The sequence below is a fragment of the Xiphophorus maculatus genome, chromosome 12, assembly GCF_002775205.1.
Source record: "Xiphophorus maculatus strain JP 163 A chromosome 12, X_maculatus-5.0-male, whole genome shotgun sequence".
NCBI classification, from domain to species: domain Eukaryota; kingdom Metazoa; phylum Chordata; class Actinopteri; order Cyprinodontiformes; family Poeciliidae; genus Xiphophorus; species Xiphophorus maculatus.
The window spans coordinates 26,601,681-26,626,242 of NC_036454.1; the positions used below are offsets into that span (position 1 = coordinate 26,601,681).

The 24,562-nt window shown below is 39.9% G+C and overlaps 1 protein-coding gene across 4 annotated transcripts in view; it reads right to left on the minus strand.

The window, feature by feature from the left end:
* Nucleotides 1-24,562, minus strand: part of cabin1 (calcineurin binding protein 1) — a 66,981-nt gene that overhangs the window by 39,717 nt on the left and 2,702 nt on the right. For 2 of the 4 annotated variants that reach the window (XM_023344000.1, XM_023343999.1), the window contains exons 2-31: nt 24,189-24,244; nt 24,006-24,098; nt 23,804-23,917; nt 22,585-22,719; nt 22,286-22,466; nt 21,016-21,145; nt 20,777-20,926; nt 20,311-20,609; nt 18,981-19,158; nt 18,765-18,898; nt 18,456-18,673; nt 17,717-17,789; nt 16,480-16,667; nt 16,253-16,390; nt 15,907-16,095; nt 14,795-15,037; nt 14,536-14,689; nt 14,343-14,458; nt 13,755-13,916; nt 12,217-12,423; nt 11,999-12,144; nt 11,374-11,635; nt 10,459-10,629; nt 10,189-10,278; nt 9,873-10,033; nt 9,576-9,787; nt 6,042-6,107; nt 5,278-5,457; nt 3,606-4,000; nt 2,031-2,144 (exon numbers count right to left, since the gene is read on the minus strand). In XM_023344000.1, the coding sequence (XP_023199768.1) occupies nt 2,031-2,144; nt 3,606-4,000; nt 5,278-5,457; nt 6,042-6,107; nt 9,576-9,787; nt 9,873-10,033; nt 10,189-10,278; nt 10,459-10,629; nt 11,374-11,635; nt 11,999-12,144; nt 12,217-12,423; nt 13,755-13,916; nt 14,343-14,458; nt 14,536-14,689; nt 14,795-15,037; nt 15,907-16,095; nt 16,253-16,390; nt 16,480-16,667; nt 17,717-17,789; nt 18,456-18,673; nt 18,765-18,898; nt 18,981-19,158; nt 20,311-20,609; nt 20,777-20,926; nt 21,016-21,145; nt 22,286-22,466; nt 22,585-22,719; nt 23,804-23,917; nt 24,006-24,098; nt 24,189-24,191 (4,902 nt within the window). In that variant the 5' untranslated portion in view covers nt 24,192-24,244. The remainder of the gene's footprint in view (nt 1-2,030; nt 2,145-3,605; nt 4,001-5,277; nt 5,458-6,041; nt 6,108-9,575; nt 9,788-9,872; nt 10,034-10,188; nt 10,279-10,458; nt 10,630-11,373; nt 11,636-11,998; nt 12,145-12,216; nt 12,424-13,754; nt 13,917-14,342; nt 14,459-14,535; nt 14,690-14,794; nt 15,038-15,906; nt 16,096-16,252; nt 16,391-16,479; nt 16,668-17,716; nt 17,790-18,455; nt 18,674-18,764; nt 18,899-18,980; nt 19,159-20,310; nt 20,610-20,776; nt 20,927-21,015; nt 21,146-22,285; nt 22,467-22,584; nt 22,720-23,803; nt 23,918-24,005; nt 24,099-24,188; nt 24,245-24,562) is intronic. The other 2 variants (XM_023344002.1, XM_023344001.1) reach the window with 2 other exon arrangements.

Consider the following 24,562-nt stretch of genomic DNA (forward strand, 5'->3'; position numbering starts at 1 on the left):
AGTCCTCTGGGATTTGGGGTCATAGTTTAGGTATTGTTTGAGGTTTATAGCTGCTAACCACCTGCTTGCAGTAGTAAAAACAATACTATGTTGCCATAGTTAGACATTATAGCAACTGTCCAGAAGTCAAACAAGTAAAAGGACCAATCTATAAAGATGCACAACGTCCAAAACCTGAGGGATTAATTGTCCAAACATGCAACAAACTCAACCAAAAAAATTATGGCTGGGGTTGCTGTGGTGGCGCAGAGGCAAAGCACGACCCACATATTGAGGCCTTAGTCCTCGTGGCGGTAGTCGCAGGTTCGATTCCCGGCCTGGTGACATTTGCCGCATGTCTGCCCCCTCTGTCATTACCCTCTTTCCTGTCGGACTACTTTTAAATAAAGGGCACCAGAGCCAACAAAAGTCTACAAAAAGAGCAAATCAGAGTTAATGCAAAACAAAGCTATTCTAACATACTGCCACCATGAGAGGCGCCATTTTAGAATATAGTGGTTAAAATCTGTAATGGTTCAAACTATTTTTTTATTCTCTGTCAGAGACTGTGCACAAATATTTTTAGTCCCATTTAGCATGAAGAAACAACCTCATCTCCCTACTGGTTGGGCTGAGCTGTCAGTCGGCTGTATGTGACGGCTGATCGAAGGGAAACCCCCAGAACGTTTTCCCTCTCACTGAAATGAAAGTCCAACAAAAACAAACGAGTCAACTGTTTGGGAATCTTTCTGGTGGTGAAAGACTCAGATGGCCGTTTGAGAGCTGGCATTTATCCCAGCAGTTAAGAGACACAGAAGTGGGTTAAATAACCTGGGCAGAAAACAAATGACAACCACATCTCTAAGGATAACATAGTTAACAACTGATCTCACACACACGTTGCACTGCGGAAGAAAACAAGCAATAGCCTTGGTAGACAAATAAAAACCTTGACACAAGACATCACAGAACCTTGGTTCATCACCTGTAGAGTTTTTTTAAAGCATCCCACAAGCTAGCCATCTACAACAGCTAGACGTTTGCATCATACTGCTTCTATGGATTAAAGTTGATTTAAAAGGGCAGTTTTCACATCGTGTTATTTTATTTTCTCATCAAAAACATACCTGGAGTTTTGCTTTTAATACTTTCATGCATGCAAAACTCCTTTAATCTCCCATGGCAACCATTTACCTGCGCAAAACAAGTGGTGGAACTGAGCGCCACCTTCGAGATGCAGTTTCCAAGCCGAGCTTCAGAATTACAGAGCACTCCTCCCCCACTCAGCTCCTTCAGACTGGCCAGCAGCAATTAGCAAACACCTGGTGGAACTGCACATCAGCTGGGCTCATTATACGAGCTACTTCTTAATGCAACGCTGGTAAGAACCATAATAAATAATGAATAATAAAGACTTGAAAGAGAGGCGATTCAGTGCTGACGTGCTGAAGGGGAAGTGTCAGAAAGAGCAGAAGGTTCTTAAAGAGACAAAGGCCCAATTTCAAGGTGTTGAATTATGCAATCAAATTTCTTTTAAGGCATGTTTCATGAATGTTGTTATAAAAATGAAGTTCCTCTGGATGCTCCCAGTTGTCCTACTGCCATTTGCAGAAACACACCTTCATTGTTTAGAAATAACTAATCAGAGCCAAGAGAGATCTCTTAGCACCGTCAATCACGCTCTTGAATGCAATGCTCACACCTCTCTCCTGTACAGCAAGCAGTGTTGTTCAAGTCTGTCGTTGTGCTACAGCTGTGCTAATAGAGGAGAAACAGCTTTACAGGAAAATTAATTCATAGCGTTCTCGCCAGGCTTCGCTGTGGAGGGAGAAGAGAGCACGAGGAAGGGACCTGTACGGCGTGTTTGCTCAAATTTTCAGGCTAAGTCCATGTTTTTTTCAGAACTCCCTACTCCAGCATTAATATCAGCTTTTCATACTTGTAAATTAGGATTTTCAACTCCTGAAGTGTTGAACTGTATTAAGGCTCAAATGTAAAAACAAAGTGTAGTGACCTGAAATGACTTCAAATAAGCCATACACGAGACTTACGTTGAACAGGTTTGTCTTGTTTCTTTCACAGAAAAGTCCTTGTGCTGGCATGTGCTTCAGCTGTTGCCATGGGACACTGCTTCCTAGCAACACATCTCTGGCCCACTGTAGGTTCTGTGATGGAAAATAAATGAAAGAAAAAAAAGAGACATCTATTTGCATGTATACTTTGAATAAACACACACACACAGACACGCACACACACCAAAAGACACAAACACAAAAAATGAATACCCAATAAATCTAAATGAGAAGAGGAGAGGACTGCTCATTTGCAATCAGGAAAACGCAGACCTCTTCGCAGCACTGTGACTCACAAATTAGTGTGGATACGAGAGACGTGGTTGAAAAGATAGCGACCCAAAGCCACTTGGTGCTATCTTCCCCCCCGTCCCCCGAACGCTACGGCACAGAAATCCAAAGACTCCCCTCGCTGCCGTTTTTCCGCATGAGGATTTAAAAACGGCCAGTCAATGTGAGCAGAAGAGTTTCTGAGAGCGCAAGTGGCAAAGAGGCTTTTAACGCTGGACGTGTCGGAGCTGTGAGGGCGGCTAAGGCAACCTGTGTAAACAGCCACACATCAAATGGCTGTCATCAAGTCCCTGCCAGGGTACATTCGCTTTCATCCAAACTGCTGAAAACTCCACTGACTGTAAAAAAGAAAAACCAAAAGGAAGTGTGACAACAAATTACATAAACTATAAACCTTTCCCTTTCAGCTTAGAAAACACAAATTTATCAAACTTCCTTTTGCAGCACAAAATGAAGATAATTGTAATTATTGAACAGCAACACCGGAGGCCACAGAAGCAGAAAGGTCAAACGAGCCGACTGTGAAACACGGTCAAACTTGTTCTTATGAGCCGGAGCTACGCCTGTCACGATACATTTCGCTGGATGGTAAGTTATTGTGATTAATGATGATGCTTTTCAAGTAATGTCATGGCATAATAATGCAAGTACACCTTCTCAAAGATCAATAAACTGTAATTTCTAGCAAACATTTCACAGTGGAACTGGAAGACATTTTAAATATCCAAATAAGCAAAACAAGCAACATAGCAAATAAAATGGTTACAGAAGTCTCTATAAACACAACTGTCCTTAAAAAGAGAGGGCTAGTTGAGACCAGTCCACCAGACTGAAACCTTTTGTCATCCTGTCTGTGTGAGAGAGACACGAGAGAAACACACAAATTGAAATGATCGAGCCCTCGTTTCAATTTATTTCGATTAATTGATTTATTGCGACATGCCTAGCTGGAGCTGCAATATACTGAACACGGTGCTGACAGAAGGTTGCTATCACAGTAAAGCTCAATGCAGTCTTCCTATGCCAAATTGGCTGATGGAGGACTGCACAACCACCCACACCTCTGCCCACAGAGGCTTACAGCCAACAAAGTCAGTGCATCACTGCAGTGCTCACAGGTCCAATAAAACAAAGAAATAAATAAAATGACCAGTCCTGCTCAGTGTAACAATAAATTCGCAACACATCTTAGCGTGTTTGTCCCCAAATATTTACCCTTAATACTTGCAGGGACGCAGCAGAGAGGTGTAATAGTAAACCGACCTGATGAGTCTTGCTGTTGGTGTAGAAGTAGGCCAGGCGGTAGAGAGACTTGTAGTGCTGAGGGAAGCGGCTGAGGCAGAGAACCAGAACGCGGACACACATCTCCACCAGCATTCGTCTCTGCTCGGCTCGTTCTGCTGGCAAAGCTTTGGGCACTTCGATCACCTCAGCGGGGGGCTCGGGCTTCTTCTTGCCCTCGCTGGCCGGGGTCTGGCCGGCGCCCTGCTGGGGGGCTGCTGGCTTCGGCGGCGTGGCCACGGTGATGAGAGGAAGAGGACAGGGGTCTGCAGGGAGCTTAGGGGCCAGTCCCTCGGGGATTTCCACCACCATGCCGACAATTTTCTCCTGAATAACTTTCTCTTCTATCTGGATGACCGTTTGGTCTCTATGTAAAACTAAAGACAGAAGTAAAATAAAGATATATGTTAAATTTCATATGCATTTGAAAGCTTGTTTTTTCCCCAAATTGGCTTGAGTTGCCTACTGTATGGGCAGGGCAAAGATAATTTACAAATAATGTCCTGCAACAAACAGGAGATTGACGGGCTTGCATCTCCATTCTGTCAAGTGAACTACTGCACATCATTATTCATACATTAATTAGGCTTAGATTCACTGGAGACATTTCTGAGGAGGTACTTCAGCTTCAAATATTTAAGCCTAATTATGCAATTTAACTGTTACAAATTAAGCCCGTTAAAACATTTTTATTTGCCTTATTTCATCTTGTTAATACGTTGGCATAAAACCTCTTTTAACACATTTGTTCCAGTCTTAGGTAAGGGATGTCTGATATCCGATAGAGATATCTAACCTAATCAGATATCTGTATCGGAAAATGGTTTTGATATCAGACAAAAAAACGAGTATCTGATTATATCGGATATCAGGCCGGAACTAAAATCTCCAATGGAAGCACTAAGCTAAAGAATTTAGTACTCTACAGCATTTCTATCCAAGCAGCGCTTGTATCCCACACACAGACCCTTTGGTTAATAATAAATGGGTCAGTTGATCTCATGCTGGTTGTTGTTCACTATTGTTCTCTGAGTGAGTAAGATAACATGATCAACCATTTTCTAACATTCCACACTACAAAATAAGCAATAAGAATATGTATGATTCCTGCTAATATCGCATCGGGTCAATATAGGTATAGGCCAATACTCCAAGCTGCAATATCAGTGTATTGGCAGTGAAAAGGTTGTATCGGGACACCTCTAGTCTTGGCTCTTTGGTTACAGGGTTGCCTGCTGTCCCTTTGTGACTCTAAGCTGTAAACTGTTTAACAAGTGTAAAAATTGTATCCTACGGCCAAAAATACAAAGTATGGGTGCACCGATTGCAGTTTTCTGGCCGATCACCGATCTTTAAAAAGCCTGACCTTACCAATTCTGATTTTGGCCGATACTCATTTTTTTAGTCTAAAAAGTTGCTAAATATAGCAACAAATTTTTAACTGCAGATGTGACGTGGAGGACGAGTCGGTCAGTCAGCTCTGAGAGCAAAGGAGAACAGTGGCTGAATTTAAAATCTTTGCGAAGGAATATAGGATTGGTGATTTCAGGGTATTATTTTACCCTTCTTAAATCAAGTAAGAAGAGCTAAAGTTATGGATAGCGTTAACAAGACACACAAATCTGATCACGTTTCTAAACCTAGTCTCGACTACCTGTGTCCTCAGAGGCGGGCTGGCCATCCTTCACGGGGGTCGTGCTCTCAGACGACGACGGACTGGCTTTGACCGAGGCGGGTCTGTGACTGGTGTCCTGGGAACTGGCGGGATCTGTGAAGGCATCCTGAGTGGAGTTGGAATCAGAAAGCAGCACCACCTCGCTGTCCTGGCTTCGCTCTGAGTGAACAAACAAAAACACGGGTTACTCTGTCGGCTGCCTGGCCTCGGATTAAAGAATCTGGGATTGCCTTCACAAATGAAAAAATGTGAACAAAATGATTATGCTGTTTAAAATTTCATGAATGACATGTGTACCACCTTTTTCATGGTAGTTGCTATCTCTAAATACCAAACACTACCTGCTCTACAAAGAGGAGAGAAAATTATATAATCACTCAACTGAAATAACTTCTGAGTCACAGATCTATATTAGTTCATAACTAATGACATATTGTTAAGAGAGATGGTTTGTTTTTGTAAAGGTTCAAAAACAAAATGCCAGCATTCCTCTTAATTACCATGTTCTGCAGCCTCAACAAAAAAATCCTTGACAGGAAACTGTTAATTAGGAAACAAGAGACCTTTGCTACTCAAAAAATAAAAATAAAAATGCACACAGGGGACTTTTTAAAAAGATTTACAGTCATGAGTCAATAGCAAAGTTACTGTGGTACTGTAAAGGTCTGTGTTAACTGAAAAGTTGTGTATTCAATGCTTGCTACTAGAAAGCACTTTTATTTTGGTGTTTGAAAGGAGAGTACCATTGAAGGAAGCCAGCCATATTGCAGACCTGGGCAGGCAGTATTCATGGTCAAACCCTGGTGAGGCTGTTGAAGATATGAGGAAGCTGGTTTGAAAAAAAATAATAGTGAGAAAGCACTTTTGCAGCTCTAAATTGACTTAAAAAAATAATTAAAAAAATCAGCAATAGCCTTAAATGATTGGAGAAAAGAGAAAAAAAATCCCCTCAAATATGCAGAACCTGATTCAGACAAGCATATCCTCATTTGAAATGAGACCAAAAACACAGTGCCTGTATTATAGTAATATCTGTATTCATGCCACTTAAACCCCCGCCCCTCCCAACTTGTCAAGCACAAACCTTAATTTTATGGGGGAGTGTTATATGATACATGAAAATTAAGTTGTGCATTTTTATCCTCCCCCCTTTTACTCAGATAACCTTAAATTAAATTCAGCGCAACCAATTATTTTAAGGCGTCACCTAAATTGTAAATATGTGCTTAATTTATTTTCAGCAGGAGTGGGCATCGATAACTAAAAAGTCAGTTGCGCTAATCTTAAACTTTAGTACCGCCAATGCTCAAGTGTGATTTGAATCAGAAAGCTGCACACAATAACTGCACTTAAATATATTTCGACATGTATTGATATTCATTGTCACTTTCATCAAACAAACAGTGGAGAAAATTGTAAAACTAACAATCCCAACAATATGGTCAATTTTGGGGATTTTAAACATTAATTGGACATTATCAAGACAATACATTATCACGATAATTGATAAAATGATACGATAAATGCTTACCACTACTATGAAAATGTCCACAAGGCACTGCATGCATATAGCTAAACATTGAAAGGTTGCTGCTTTATGCATATCTCTAAATGGAGAGAAATAAATCAGAGGCTACAGCCTCCAAAATAATTTTTTTTTTGTTGGTTCTGACTTGAAAATAGCATGTCTGAATCAGGTTCTACATTCACCTCAGTGCACTTTCAGCAGGAATCAAGTCAAAGGTTGGACACCTACCCGTAGCAATGTGCATGGAGAGGTATTTTCTAATTCCAGCCAATAAATGGAAGCCACGTTCTTTCCAACTTGACATTTTCACACTAATTGGCCATAATTAGAAACTGTACCCAATTAGTAAGAGAGCAAACATGAGCCATGTAAGATGTTGGAATATCTCATATTTTTGTTTTCTGTGTAATTAACCCACACACCGCACTCCCGATGAAATGTGATTATACGACACCAGACAGTTTGGTGGACTGTGATTCGTGGACTGAACTCGTCCGGCTGCTAAAAACAATCACCCCATTAGAACTACATGCACATAAATGGCAAAGCAGGTGGTAAAAGCAAGCAGGCAAAGAGGTAGCAGGCAGGTAGGTAGGTGGGTAAATAGGTAGGAAGGAGTCTGGAAAGGGTGACAAAACTGGCAACGTGGGCAATATGGCTCCATTATTTGAGCGTTTAAGTTGAACTTACATGAATGGGTTGAGTGAGTAGATGCACTTTTTTTTTTTTTATCAAATGGAGAATGGCTGCTGCTTTTTTCCGAATGCGAGCTTTAATCTTTCAATATTTTGTGCAATTTCATATCCTGAAAATAACTTTCGTGTATATTTAATTTAAAAGTAAATGCTTATATATATATTTTTTAATTATTATTCTGAAAAAGATTTTTTTCTTCTTGAATACATTTCTGAAGCTCAAATGAACTTTACAACAGTTCCAAGCACAAATAAAAATACAAAATATACTCAAATAAAATAAACCGTACTAATAGTATTGTTTTGCTTGGAGCACATTTTTGTCTAATGAACAAGTAAAGGTAATTTTACAAAAAAAATTTCACAGCAACAATCTTTGGAGTGGATGTAATTACTGAGTGAAATTGACTCAGAGGTGGATATTTTTAGTGCTTAAAGTAAAGTTAAAGAACAAAAATATAGGGAGCCATTTTAAACGAAACCATGTTTTCTACTCTTGTGACATTCCTGGAATTGATCCAGGCAGCCAAAGAGGGAAAAAGAGAGTTTAGAGTTTTCATCAAATAACAGGAAGGCTGACAAGACAACGGCTTTCAACTCCTGTCTGTGATGAAATATGTTGGGATTTGATATGTTGGGAGCCTTTTGGAAGGGTCAGAGTTGACGTAAGGATCTAAATTTTCAAACATGTAAACACAAAGTTTTTTAGCAATAGAGACACTACCAATTGATACTATATAATCTTGAGCATAGTTTCAAATGTGGAAATTGTAATAGTTTTGGATTAAGAAAAAAAAAAAAAAACACTTATAAAATGTCTGGTATCTCCTACATGCATTGTGATATTGCTTCTGTTCCTTAAAAGCCTTGCTGCTATCAATTATAAGTGATAGCAGCAAGGCTAAGAAAAAAATATTTATAAGCCTACTCTTATAATTTTTTTTACATTATATTTCATAAAAACAGGAAACATTGGGAATTACAGTCACAATCAATCAATTAGAATATGAAGTTCCAATGAGGTTAATTTTTCAGACAAAAAATACCTTTTGAGAGTTGGCAGCCTTTAAGCATACTTTTCATAAAGGCTACATTTCTGTAAAAAGTTTTTTAATGGTCTGATGTATTATTCTCATGTTAAATGTTATATTTTCATTAACGTAAACAGAAAATCATCATAACACAAATAATGCTTTCAAACATCCATCTGTGTGTAATTAATCTATGTGTTTCGCTTAGTGATAAAGTTCCTGAAATAAACTTTTCAATAATAATATAATTTATTGAATGGTTCTGTAGTCAATTTCTACAAAGATTTTTCAACATTGAACACAAAACTAAATAAAGGAGATTTAAGAATCTCTTTTTTCCCAAAGAAGGCTGATTAAAATTGTGTTCAAAATTGTGTATATAGCCTGATATATTTATATATCAGGCTATATACATATATATAGCCTGATAAATATATATATATATATATATATTTATCAGGCTATATATTTAGCCTGATAAATAGTGCAATATTTAGGCAAATGAGTTAAACATGATCTATAATAAGGGTCACAGCAAGTCTGCAGCTTTTTCTTGTGTGTTGCCAAACAACAGCAGCCGATGGATGCCGAAACAACACCAAACATGTGCAAATGTGACACAAAAAGCTTAAGATGCTTTGAGAGAAACATTTCAATTCTCAGTGAGAGGCAAGGCGATTGTATAGAGAATAAGAAGCAACAAGAGACTCGTGTTACATCCCCACATGCTCACAAATATGCAAACACAAAAGCCCAAATGCTCTCAGCACATACCAACCAAGACGTCAGCCTTTTTTTTTTGTTCCCATGCAAAGCATATTAGCCAAATAATCAGTAGCCATATTGCCCATTTCACCACATCCCAATTACCCAGTGCATGGGGACCATAGTGACTGAAAACAAAGCCATTGAGAATGGTGATTAGCAATCTGAGCGCTGCTCCCCAGTTGGCCTTTCTCTGTCCCAGTGCGGAAACGGCAAAGAGCCCAACCCCAGAAGCACTGTCTAGGACTGGGACTGTACCATCAGCCTGCTGCTCCTCATGCCGTTGCTGCTGCCACTGCTGCCTTCGGAGTGTTTTGCGTTTGGCGTAATCGTGGTCAAATGGCGTGGCCACGTAAGGAGGGGATGTCACACCTGGGGTGACGGCAGAGGGGAGGGAGGAGCTGAGCACGTTCCCCATGCAAACAGAGGAACAGTTAAATTCTTCTTCCAGCATCGTAGGGGGTTTCTCTCTGGAGATAAATGGGAAAAAAGGAAAAAAAAAGTCACACACTGTGAGATCAGCTGTTGTTTTGATGGATAAATAGCGAAGCTTACTTTTCATTGGACCTCGGCAAGCTTGGCATGCTCTTCTCTTCCCCCTTTGCAAACGGCCCGGTCGCTGCTTCCACTAGTAAGTTAAATAAAAACTCGTGATCCAGCTCTGACTCGGTAGCTTGTAGCAATTTAAGTATGGATGCACTCAAGCGGAAATGCAACTAGAAAAAAAGACAGAACGCAGAAATTTAATGCTGTAAAAATACAGCTAATAGCTCCAAACACATTCTTTCAGAAACTGTTATTGTATATAATAAAAATGTACAGAAGGAACGTCTCTGGACACATTCTGAGCAACAAGCCGAACTTTGCTTACTTCCAGGGCCTCCATAGCCAGGTCAGGAGGATTGTGGTAATGAATTTTCCTCGGGTACCGAGCAGCTTCTTCATGTAGATACTGAGCCGCCTGTAAACCCAGAAAACAACAGAGTAACCAGCTCATTCCAGTAATCAAAAAGTGGGTAAAAGAAAACACAAAAAAACCCCATAGAGTACAGATTTGATTTCCAGTTGATCACAAAGTTGATCCTTAAAACTTTTATTTCTACAGTATTGTCAGCGCTAGAAGAATGATGAGCAGGTTTACCTTCTTGTAAAGCTGCAGGTATTCATCGGGGGGCTTCCTGCGCTTCTCGGCTATCTTCCCCAGCATGTAGTGGATGAGCCACTCCTCTTCATCGCTGTCGCCCTCACAGCGGGAGGCCCCCTGGAAACACTGAAAAGCTGTCTCCAGCATTGAGTCTCTTCTTTCCTCCATCTGAAATAAAAAACAAACATAAACAAACACTTGGGGTTTTCTCTCAAGGCGGCATATCAATAAGATCTACTGTGAGGGGGGAAAAAAAAATACAAAAGTGGCACAATGCAACTGATGACACTAAACATCGGGCAACAAAGCAAACTGTCATGGAAAAAGTGATCAGTTCCTCCAGGGTGTTGCTTTTTTGTAATTGTTGTGGGCTAAGATTACCATTTTTGTGACAATTTTTTCAAAACGTTGTAATTAGGGTTGAGAATTTTTTTACTTTATTTGTTATAACACGGTCTTACAAAAAGTTAAAATTGCTGGACATAATTGTTCCAAAAAGAAAAAAAAGAAAAAGACAGCATTTTGAGAAATTTTATATTTAAAGTGAAAATAACATTCAACTGTTTACACCGTGGAAGCAAATCCTACAAAACTTGTCAAAAGTTCCCCCCCCGCCCCCCGCCAAGAAAAAACCCCTCAAATATTAGTTTGCTTTTATCTTGCAATTTCACTTTTCAAGAGATGTTGTGAAACAAGAAGTGAAATTAGAAGGAGGTTAACGGGATTGGTCAAAATTCAGCCGAGTTGCAGTGATTGGCGAGAAAAGAAGGAAATACAAAAAGCATTAAGCTGGTTGATCAAATTTGCAGAAAAGTTGCGAAAATTTCAACCACCACAAAATTGCGACTGATGAGCGAATCGAAACATGGCAACATCCTAGAGGGACTGCATTATAAACCGTCTAGTCCTCACCTGTTTAACAACGTCTGGAGGGAGCTCGTTTCGCCACTGTTTGAGCTGCCGAGAAGCAAAAGAGTGTAGCGCGTAGGAGATGGTGCCGTACTCGATCCACAGGGACAGGTTGGAGCTGTCTATCTCCAGGGCCCGCTTGAAGCAGTTCAGCACTGCCTGGGAGTGCTTCCATATGGGAACGTCGCTTTTCAGCTCGTTTGAATTGAGCTTCTCTTGGATCCGGCTGGCTCGGGCTAAAGCCATGCCTGCCCAGGAATCAAATCTACAAGGTGAAGACGGTTTTGTTGTTAAAGCCACTTCTAAAAACATTTCTTTGAAGGTGCCCAAAGTCGGTCCTGGAGGGCCGGCATCCTGCACGTTTTAGTTCTCTCCCTGGTGGCAGTAACAACCTTTTCGTCTTAGGCCAGTGTTCAATGTTCGTCTTAGGTCTTCTAATGAGCCATCATTGGATCCAGGGGCTTTAAATCAGGGAGAGAACTGAAACATGCAGGATGCCAGCCCTCCAGGACCGACTTTGGGCACCACTGTGCTAGATGTAACTGAGAAGATTATGTTGAGCCTGAACAGCAGAGAAAGATATTTTGAAGATGGATCTAACTACTGAAGATGTGAAGAAATGCTGTACCTGTTGGGACAAACGCAAATGTCATGCATATAGAACTTGATCGCTTTGGACTGCTCTTTGTTCTTGAAGTGATAGTCGGCCAACAGGTAGTAGATCTCATTGATGATTGGCGGAGCAGGAGGGCTGCCTGCTGGAAGGGATGGGACCTGAAAGAGCAAATGAAGACTTAAATGACTCGTACCTTCCCCTTACGTTCGGTGTAACCCACCCAAACTGACCTTTTCTGTCATGTCCTCGATGTAGGCTGCAACTTCATCCATGGTGAAGGTGGGTGTTTCGCTTGGGGGAGCTATGCTTGCAAATCTCCTCAGCAGATTGGCCAGCTCTGCAGACACTGTGCTGGTCTTATAGCTGTCGAACTCAGGCAGCGACTTTGGTTTGAAATACTGGAACATGAAGAGAGCGTCGCTCCACTGAAGCTCAACCTGTAGAAAAAAAAAACAAAAAAACACACAAAACCAGCTCCAGGGTCAAGCGATTAGCAACAGATCAGTGGACAAATCTTCTCTACAACTGTGGTATGGTACATAGTTACTCGGAGGGCTTACAAATTAAATGCACCGACTCCCACTTGTGGCTGGATGCAAGAACTGCAAATACCTGGGTTCTTCCACTTTGATTCTGTCATAAATTCATACTTTTCCACATTTGTTTTCTGCCAGTTCATTTTATACTGTTAGATAAAAAGGTGGACAGATGCATGCAACACATAAACAGGTGAATTGACAGAGAGATGAAAACATATGGATGGATGTTAGCAACCGAACAGGGTAATATCTATATTATTTCATTTTCATATTTTCTGGCCAATTACTATTCTCTAAAAAGTCTGACCTGCCAATTCCGATTTTGGACGATTCTTTTGTCCAAAAAGTTGCTAAATATAGCAGCAAAGTTGCTGAGTTGACAACAGTGGCGTGACTGTTGCTGACTGAGCATGTGCAGACATAATCATCTCTCAAGACAGAGCAAAAGGAATAAGTGGATGATTTTTAGACATTTATGAAGGTAGATAAAAGCAGATAAGATCACATGTAAACGTCTGCCAATCGCAGATTTCCTAAAATCAAAGCTGAAGTATGTAATCGGATAAACCGTATTCCTAATGATGCATTGTTTCAGGGGCTACACACAAACACAAAAGACTGTTGGTGTCATAATTTCTTTAGTTCTTATAGCAGTTATAGATTAAAAATAAGATAAATTCGTTGCAAATAAACTACTAGGCACAATGAAGCCTGAACTGCCTGCTCATCAAGTGACAAAAAAAATAAAAAAAATAGAATTTTGCAAATATTTTGTCATGTCTCATTCAGCAGAGAAAAATAGTCCTCTTACAATGCCGCTTCAAGGCCTCAATTTACTTCAGTGACACCTGTTTTGTGTGGCTCAGCAGCAAACAATGTTAATGGATATATCTGACCGTTTCAGCATCGAGAGGTTCATTGAGGGCGCTCGTTTGCGTCATTGGCAGTCTGTTCCTTTTCATGCCCTGCGCTTACATAAGTTTGGCAATACAACTGAGAAATAGCAATTAGTCAAAAGCCTTGAGCCACCTCTTCACTATTGCACCGCCTCTTCATCACCATTTGCCCATTATCTTCCTAACGGCTCAGCTACATTTGTTGTTGCTGCTGCAGACTTTTAGTTTGTGGAACTCTGATGAGCAAACTTGCACATAAATATTGAAATAAGACACTAGTTTATTTCTCATTCTGCAAAGACAATTATAATAGGTAGAAATTACAGGCCTGACCTGTGGAGATGAGTGGTCCTCAAGGTAGCGCGCCTTGCTCTTCTTACTGGGATATGCGTACAAGCAGAAAAAGCATTGCTCCAAGGCCATTTCCAGCTCTTCCTTATAGGGAAAGGAGTCATTGTTGCTAGAAACAGCAAATTCTTTCTCCAGTACCCTAATCTGCAACAAATAAGTTGCAAAATAACAGACATTTATTCTCATTTATTCACAAAAAATGAACAATTTATTTGTGAGTTAAAAATCTAAAAAAAAAAAACATTATATATTTTTTTTCAGCTCCCTTTGCTGGAACACCTCTAAATTAAATCCTGAAATTCAAAGCACAGTTAGGTTATAAAACAAAATCCAATGAATCTGCGTTAAGACTGAAAAACTGAAGCTCCCATCTGAATGAGCTTGGACCTCTTTGCAAACAAGAAAGGACTAAAAACAAGGTTTCTCCAAGTTTCAAATGTAATCAAAGAACTTTTAAAATACACGCTAATTTGTGATTGGAGATTGATAACATTCAAATGTTCATAGAGTATCGATACTTTCTCAATTCTCTGCGAATGCTTGCCAAGTCAGGGCCTTGTAGAATCTTACAAAGAACTTTAGGAGGGCTCCATCTGAGCTGCAGCATAAGGACCGACGACCCAGATACTCGTGAGCAGTACTCAAAAGCATCAGAGACGAGGGAAGCAGGGGAGTTTCTGGTTCATCTGAAAATCAGGCGTCGCAGCGTTAATAATAAAAGAATAAAACAAAGACAGTGAGGGAAATCAATGACTTAACACACCTTCGTCGTCATCTAAAGATATATGCTGCCGAAGCATGCAGTCAAAAGCAGCCTCCTCATGTTTGATAATCCGACACAAGATAATCCAAGGCAGAACTGAGAAGAAATAGGGTTCCTTTGGATCATCTGAAGTACTCATGCTAAGATCAATCAGCTGGAGGAAGACAAAAAGAAAAACATGCAACAGAATAAAGCAATACAAACTTAGTTATTGAGGTCACTCAGTTTTAATGCATTATTCCTTTCACGGCTTTCAAACCTGAATCAGATTGTTTGCCAGTCGGGCCATGCTTGAGAAGTGAGGGATTTTGCTCAGAAGCTCCGGTTCTTTTGTGAAGCATGTTTCAACGCCATCCAGCAGCTTTCTGATGGTGCTGACCCACTCTTCCTTGCTCGGAGCAGAACCGCCTGGAGCAGAGTTGAGCTGCTGCAGGGCTTCGTTCAAAGCCAGCTCGCTGCACTCCAAGCACTGCCGGTAGTCCTGCAGCTTCAGCAGGGAGTTCTGGTGGAGAAGCAGGAAAATGTCAAAGAGTTTACCAAAATTCAAGCACAATATGATATGAAATACCAGCTTTTCTAATACTTTAAAAGTTCATCTAGATAGGCATGTTGGATTTTTTCCAAGTATGTCAATTGTAAGGACAACAAAGTAACAGCTGCAGGCAGTTCAGATGCAAGTTCAGCTGCATTTTTTCTTGTTTATATTTCTAGAGATTAGCTATTTCTAGAGCTAATCTAAATTAAATGTAAAACTTCAGTTAATTTATAGTGTTCTTTCTTATTCATAGGCTGGATAGAAGGGAAGGGAGAATAAATTGACTGCAAGATGGATAAATTGATAGGTGGATGAATAAACTGACTGCATAAATGGATGGATGGACAGATACACTCTTCGGACAAAGGGGGGAAAGGATCCAGTAGGAATGAACTCATTGCAGTTTTCTGGCCTGTCGCGATCTTTAAAAAGCCTGATCTGCTGAGTTTTTTGTATGAAAATGAGGTAAATATAGCGACAAAGTTACTAAGTTGGCAACAGAGGAGTGACTATTGTGTGTAGACATGCCCTTGTGGGCAGGTCTGTCAGTCAGCCCTCTCTCACAACAGAGAGAAGGGAGACTGGCTGATATTCAGACCTTTGCTTAAGTAGATGAGATCAGTTGAAAAGATTGGTTTCTCGTGTAAGTATCGACCGCTCTCCAAAAAATTAAGGAAAGTGGGACCAATTTATCTCTGCACTCCTAGAATGAAGTCTAGAATATATATATTTCTCCATACATTTGAGGTCCACTCATAAATAATCTGCTGCGATGTTATGTGGTAACTAAACCCCCAGTTCCTGTGATGAGTAAAGAGCTTTGTAGCACTTCCAACCTGCAGTAGCATCAGCTGGGCGGGACGCTCCGGCGTCGAGCTCACAAACTCCAGAGATTTGCTCCTGTTCTCATAATTAAGAGTGGGCTGCAGCAGGCGCACAACAGACTCAAAGTCTGCCGACTCAAAGAGACGCTGGATCTCCTCTAAAGACTGACACCGCTCCAGCGACTTCAGCCTCTTGTCAATCTGTACATGGGATCAGAAAAAAAGAAGAAAAAAAAACAACATTCAGAGCAGGAAGTCCTCATAAGAACTTTGCAACATTGTATCTATTGAATCCATGAAGGTTTTGTGAAATGCCATATCGATGATTTGAAACCATTTGTTTTCAGTGTTTACCAACCTCCTCCACAGATATGGCTGCATCTACACGTAGGTTTGGCAGGTTGATTGTGTAATGTTTTCCACCAGCGGTTTTTGGTTTGCTCTGCAACAGCCCTATACAAACATCATAGCTCTCGAGGGCCAAATCCATATCTCCCTGTTAAGAAGACAAAAAGAAATTCAGCATTACATATCAGCTCTGGCGAGAAAAGTAAAAAAGACAAAACCAGGAAACTTAGATTTTACCTGCAGGGCCAAGAATCGTGCTTTCAACCAGTAGACCCGCACCATGACATCCAACCAGATGCTCCCAAACAGATCTCTTTGGGACGAGCCGAGGGCCAGGATTAACAAGTCGCCATGGAAGTGTTGCCCGGGAAACTCGGAGTCGGCCGTCTCACTGCTGGGACCGCCGCAATTTCTTCTCGGAATAACTGGCCAAGACAGAACAACATGACTGAAAACCAAACATAAAGAATAGCTAGTGGGAGGGTAAAGGTTCACTTGTTTCAGTATGTTTTAAAGGAACAGTTCAGAATATTTTTTGTTACACTTCGATCATGAAAAACAAATTTTACTCTACTACTTTAAAATAGTCTGAGCCTATGATGTCTTAGAAATTTAAAGGTTTGATTGTTTTCAATTAATAAAGGGTAATCAGGTAAATCCAAGACCTTGGATAAATTACATCACAATAAAACCTCCAGAAAATTATGAAGGTTGTTGCTTAGGAATTTCTAAATAAGATTGTACTGATATTTCAGAATAAAACATGTTCCCATCACTTTGGAGTCGTTTCAATATGTAGACAATCCTGTGTACAGGAGTCCCTAAATGCACCGTAAAAGTTCGGCTGTCAGAAAATCTAGCCAACATGTCTGCTACGGTGCAGCACTTAATGATTTGGTTGAATGATTTAGACCTTAGCTAAGCTTTCCTCCAGTACCAGCGTTACTTACATTTGGGGTTGAAGTTCCTTCTGGTGAATAATTAAGTTATTTGTTGAATAATGCTGACAAACCTTTGGTTTAGGCCTCATTTCTTTCTACATTGACACTGTTTTGTTTTGTTGTTGCGTTTTACAAGTTGCACCACAAACCGTATCTGTGCACTTAGCTCCACACTTAAACAGCATGTGTTCAACCTTAAAAACAACATTGTATTCATTTGGTACACATGGGGGCCAATCCGAAAGGTCTCTTCTGAAACGTTCTGATACATGTGTTAATTGTTACACCCATAATACCAAATATACAAAAACACATTTAGATTTACCAACAATCGAAAAGAACATCAATTACAGTGTGTCTGCAAACTTCAGTAAGCTACATTTGAGACTTTAAGAACGTTATCATTTTAATTTTAGTCCCACTCCTAAGCAAGTTAAACATAATTTGTCAACTTGTTTTGGGATTTTTCAGCAAATTCTATCATTAAAAAAAACCAACCATCTGACACCAAGTGAGTGAAATCACCAGCTTACCAATCTTCCCTTTGTTGTGCAACCATTGCTCCAGCTGCAACTCCATACAGGCCAAGCTCATTGTCAACATTTCCTGTACAGAACAAAAAAGAATATCTATTGAAAGAACAAAAGAAAGGTGTGAAAGAGTAACCAGACCACTGAATTACCAACCAAACCGCTCCATAGAAAATGGCTCTGTTTAGCTCTGAACAGCTATTGCTCTCTCTCTGACTTCACCGATACTGAAAATAGGTACTCTGAGTTGTTTTCCCACTGTAACAACATCCACACTGAAGAGTATCATCAGCACAACCTGATATTGCCTACGTACGATGCATTCATTGACCGCTAAAGGAAAAAACATTTTGAGTTTGAGTCATTAGATCTGGAAATTATTGAATTTGGGTTATCAGTTCACATCCCAGCAGAACTCCTGACTTAAATAACACATACGAGATGTACTTGACACATTTCACAAATATATAAAAATCAGCTCAAAATCTCCATTTCAGATTCTTTATTGAGGGCTGTTTTGACAGAAGCAATCATAATTGTAATTTTGCTGTATATATTCCTTATTTGATGATTTGGCCCATCGCTAATTTTGCTAAACATTAACCATCTTGTTGCAAGACCGCATGGAAAAGCTCTCAGTAACTGATACCTGAAGTTTGTGCCACCTTGATAGTTTTGGTCGAGATAGAAATTTAACAAGTCTTTGTTTTTAAAGGTTGCTTTGTTTATTTATTTGGTTTACCTGGATGTGCTGGTTGCTGCAGTCCCGAAGAAGAGGGTTGGGGAGGCCCATACTGTGTTTCCTCCAGGTCTGATAAACCTCCAGCACCACAGCGGTCAGCCCCCGTGGCCACTCCTCCATGAACTTCTGACCAACCGCTTTCAGGTAGCGCATCATCAGATCCAGGATCCCACCGTTGCTCAAATTATTGAGCAAGAAGTTGTGAACATCTTGTTGCTCTGACAAAGAGAAACAAAAAGCTGTTTCACTTATCAATGGGTTTCGATGCAGAGACTGCCTCCACTTTAAAGATGTACATAGATAATGTACCAGACTCCATGAGTTCAACGGAGTCGGCTGGTAAGCAGCTTCCGTGAACAGGCTGAACGTCATCCTTCCCGTCACACTGCGTCTCAAGATTCCCCAGGCTCTCGTCGTCATTGTCGGGATCAAACTTCTTGAGCCTGGAAGAGATCAGAAAATAATGTCACTAAATAATTTAGATTTTTTTATATATTTCGGTCTTGACGTTTTAGCTCAACCTACCTGGAAGGTAAGTATTTAAAAAGTAGCTCCTGGAAATCTATCTTCTCTTCCTTCTTGCATTTTGTGTTTCGAACACGTGCCGAGCGACGCTTGGCCGTCTCGCCGCTGTCCTCCACCACACGTCTTCTCTTTGGAGCTTTCTTCACTTTATCTGCCAGGGAAATGTCCATGCCTGCAGCTGTACACATAACAGAATATTATGAAACAACGACACACCGGCTTGCTAGAGTCTTCATTCTACCTCAACATTCCCAGATTTTGACACATTACAAACAATTTTGTCTGCATTTTGTTGGGTTTTTGTGTGATTAACCGACACAAATCAGTGAAGTAAATAAAAAGAATGCATGAGTGTCAAATAATTTTTACAAGGAAACATATGAGTGAGAAGTGTGGCCGGCATTCGTATTTAGGTGTGTTCTAAATTAGGGTTGGAATGATTAACCAGCTTAATCGTGATTAATCAATAATTGAAATAATCGTCAACTAAATCGGTAATCAAATAATTGTTAAAAAGAGTATACAGACTCAAAAAAAAGGTTATTTGCTGAAACAACACCACCGTCAGAGCTGTGATAAAACCAAAACTGTACAAAATAAATATCTACTTTGCATTTAAGGTAAAAACACCCAAAACACTTCAAGTTTTGGCTTTATCCAGTTCAAATTAACTAAAGAAATAATACATTATCGTATTTTGGGCATTAAATGCTTGTTATTTAAAAAAAGGAATTGGGTTTTTATTTGCATCTTTTAATTTATATCTAATATTGTATGAAAAAAGTTTAAGAGATCAAATAAAAAATTTGTAGAATGTGCCAACTTTTTAATCTGACTAATTGATTAATTCATCAAATATCAGAATAATTGGCAGAATAATCAATTGCAATTATTAGATGCAACCCTATCCATAAATGCATGTTTGGTCATTAAATCTGACTGACCTGGAGATATATTGCAAAAAACCTAAATGGGGAAAAAAAATTCCCAATTGTGTAAAGTTGGCACTGACATGCCCCCTGCAGACATGCTGCTGTCATTGCAGCAAAACGTGCATCAACAGCATACTAATCCAACGGCACTGTATACTTCTCAGAAATTAATTTGAAAAAAATTTGAATTCATACATAATTTTCCTTCCACTTTTAATGAACTACCTTGTGTTGGCCTACCTGCAAACTCCAACAAAGACACAACAGTTTGTAATTGCAGCATGACAAAATATAAGCAAAAAAGGATCAAGAAGTGTGAAAATGAAGAATTACAGAATGTTAGTGTAAATCAGTGTTGTGTTTTCCCAAAAGAGATTATGTAAACCAGCAACGCTAACCAGCAGGGGGAGCTGTAGTTGTGATCTCCACAGTCGTCTGACTAAGGGTGATTTGAGGCTGAGAACCCAGCAGGACGGCGGGCTCACTGAAGGCCACCGGCGGCAGGGACGAGCTGGGGCTGCTGAGCACCGTGGCCAAGCCCATGCTCACAGGGCTACTCGGCTGGGGAAGGTTCTGGGGGAAGGTGGGGTCGCGGTACGCCGACAGGTCGATTCTGCAGCCCAAACTCGGCCGTGGAGGTTCACAGGTCGTCTGATGTTTGTACATCGCCAGAAAGCTTTCGCCGACCTGCTTCCATCTGAGGTTAAACAGAAGAGACTTCAAATTTAAACATAAAATAAAAAATACTCATTGGAGAAACAAACATTTCTGCTCATGGTTCAATCTAAGAAGATCACCATTTCAAATTCTTAATTCCACTGGGACTACTTTTTCTAATTCGAGTAATTCAAAACAGAAACTAACGAGAGGCAGTGCATGGGCTGGACCAGGACGAGGTCTGGTTTCGGTTCACGGTGAGAGAGAGTCTGTCTGCGCCTCCTTAACTCCATAGCCTCTTCAATGATGGATCTGCGCTCTTCCTCTTCCACTTCCACATAGTGAATGGACATATCGCTGCAACAATTCACAGCAAAATGCATGAAAACTTTCAGTGCTGTGCAGATTTAGACTAACGGTAAGTTGTAAATATGACAGACTTTTACCATTTTGTAAACATCTGCATTGTATCCCTCTTCAAGCAGGGCTGCTCCTTAAAGATTTTTTCCTTCAACACAAGGCCTTTAGTGTAGCAGTGGTCCTTCTCCAGGGCTTTGGCAATGAAGTATAAACAATCTGCAAAAATGCAGATAAAATTTACCTTTGTGGCTATATTTAATTTTTTACACTATCAAGGGAAAAATGTCTCGCTTCGTTCCCTTCAGGCAGATCACAAAAATTTTTAACAAACGGTATCTGGAGTCCTCGACAAAACTAAGAACGTGATTTGTGCATCCAATAGCGAAGAAACACCCTCTCTTCCTCCTTGCATGGTGAGCCAAACTGGACTAAAGGTAATCAAATCTGGGCTATTCTCTCAGAATGAAAGTGTTTTTAACCCTTCACACTGACATTCAGCGTAAAAGAGAGAACATGTGTTCATGTTACCAGCTGAGATTTTCAGAGATAGAACAAGAGTAGATGGAGTAAAGTCGTTAAATTTTATAATGTCCGAAAAGCAGTAAATTCATGAGGCTGAAAAACAACAATTTTCCAGCCTCATAAATCAGCGATGAGATTTATAAAGAGTTATAACAAAAACAAAGAGCAAACGCCTAACATTAGCCCAGCACTAAAGCAAACCACTCAGCTTTAAAAGGTCAGCAGCAGGAGTGGGTCAAAAGTTTAAGACTGCAACTGAATGGTCAAGACAGACAGACAGACAGACAGACAGACAGACAGACAGACAGACAGACAGGCGTCTTTAGACACAAAGTAGAAATCTGTGTTGGTTTCAGTTGATGTACATTACAGCAGCTTTTAACAGGTTACTCAAAATTTGAAATAAAATTTGACTTTACAGGCCTTTAGATACTTTAACATCAAGTTAATGTATCTAAACTGTAGTTCTGTTTCCATTGTCCATATATTTGCGCAAATTGGAATTATGAAAACAAATTTGCTTAACGGAAACACGTCAATCTTGAAAAAAACACGTGTTTTGATAAAAGGTTTTTATGGTAGGATGAGGTGGGTTTTCAGCTGTATTGAAATTAGTGTGGTTTGCAAAACTGCAATGGAAATACTCTTTTCATGTCTCAAGTTGTGTCATTAACAACCGGATATTGCTACTGGCGGAAAAGAAGACGACAGGAAGTGATCGGAGGACAATAGGACTTGGTATCAAATGCCTAACCTTAAAAGTCGGTGACAGGGATCAAACATCCACTTTGGGACATCCCTGGAATTGAGCTCATGATGATGTGCATTACTTACAGGTATAGTCACTAAGCGTGTACAGAATAGTGATGAGGTTGTCCAGGCATGGCCAGTGGTCCGGGTTGCAGTGCAGGCCCTCCTCAAACGCGTGACGCGCCAGAGGTATGCGAACAAGTCGCACAGCCACCTGACCGATTTTATACCACATGTTCACATCAGTTGAGTCCAACATGACAGCCTGAAAAGAAAAGTAATAATATATATTTATCAGTACTATTCACGTCAATTAAAAATGTAAGCAAAGCAGCAACATGAACAAAAATATTCAGAATTAACCGTAAAAATGGAGCGTTTACCTCCAAATAAAACTCCATTGCTTTCTCCAAGTCGTCCCGGGATGCAGCCATAGTGGCAAGGTTTTTAAAGGTGGAATATTTCAGCATCAGTCCAGGATGCTTGAGACCCACTCTTTGATCCTCTGAGGGCATGGCCTGAAATATTAGATAGTATAGAAAATTTAACGACAAGGGCAAAGCACAGAAACGGCAATTCAGCAGTCGTACCACAGCATTAAATCACCAGTTTAGAAGCATCGGGTTACAACTATATACAGCACCTTAGTAAAGTACTCATAGGGTTAAACTTTTTCATATTTTCTCATACTACGACCACCAGAATCAATTATATTGGTACTTTACACGGTATGTCAGGAGTGCAAACTTATGAAGTGAAAGAAAAACTATGTGATTTAAAGGTTTTTCTTATTTGCTTGATTTTTTACAAGTATATATCTAAATGCGGCATGTATTTATATGTATTTATACTCAACCCCTTTTAGTCCGATGCCCCAAAGTAAAATGAACTCTCTAATTACTACATAAAGTCCAACGTTGTGAAACCTAATTTCACTGTAAATCAGTAGTGGACATACTTCCACTCATCCACTAATCTGCCAATAGCAAAGCTAACTTTTCGTTTAGCTCTTTAGCATTTTTGCTAACTTTGGAAATGTTTAGCATACTGACTTTCCCTTCATTAATTTTTCAGGATAAATCCTAAAGCACTAATTTAATTGGTGATTTTGTAAATTTACAGTTGGGTAAAGTTCGACATCTGTGAAGTTTTGATCATCGATTTAAAAAGTCCTCAGGACGTTAGACGTATTTATTCTCTTATTTTGGAGAATATGAAGGACATTTTTCCAGGGCATTTAAATAACATATCTAGTATAAGTGGATCTTAGTCCCACCAAAAGATAATGCAGATTTTAGTTGTAAGACCTTAAAAGAAGAAGTGATTTTTAGGCACAGAGTTGTGGGATGCATTGTTAACAACTAAAATATACTGCTTATGTAAAACTGTGTAGTGAAAAACATTTGAGTTAATAGGTGCACTTAAAAACTGTCAAAGGGAATAGTAAATTTTATTAGTAAAAAGGAAAAAAAAAACAGTACATAAACCACATTCAATTTTAAATGCCCAAAATGAACATCGACAGCTAATTCTGTAGGTTAGTAAGAGTGTGACCCTTAACAGAATCACCACGCTTTGTTTAATGCACCAAGGTGAGTTTACCTCTCTGAGCAGTGGCGTTTTAAGCAGCTCATGGTAGGCTTTGGCGGACTCCTCAAACTTGTCATGTTTCTGGAGATCCAAAGCTTTGTGATATAAAGCAAAAGCTTCGGCTTCCTGCGGAGGTCAATTAAAGGTCAGAAGAGGTCATTCATTTCTATCCAAAGATCGGCGTAAATGCTGTTTGGCGTCATTCAGTCGGTACCTGAGCCTCTTTCGTCCGACTCTTGCTGCTCTTCAGCGGGTCCTGACACTCGTCGGCGGCTGTCAAAGCAGCATTTAGAGCCGCAATTCGAATCTGTAAAGGTCAACGGCAACAAACTCATTAGCGACAACAAATCCCATGACATGGTGGGCGGGGCAAAGCAGAATATTGAGCGCAGCTTACCATTTTAATGTCTTTAAAGCAGGCTCTCTGCTATTATGGCGAATGTTCGACTGGTTCTGAAGGTTTGAAAAAATGATACAATGCGAGTCAGAAATTTACATACACTCATTAAGGCTGAAATGATGATAAAACATACAACAAAAAAATACATCTTTAAATTTAAAATCAATTTTCTCAATCAAGTAGAGAAAAGTGCTGACACATATACATGCACCTCAACTAATATTTGGTTTAATTGATGCAAAGAAACCACAAACTTTCAGTTTTCTATCATTTTTCTAACTGGATATTTAAACTTTCTTCTTACCCAATGTCTAAGGGCTCATTTAAATTGTATGGTTTCTCCTGCTTTTAGTCATGTAATTCCTAAACTT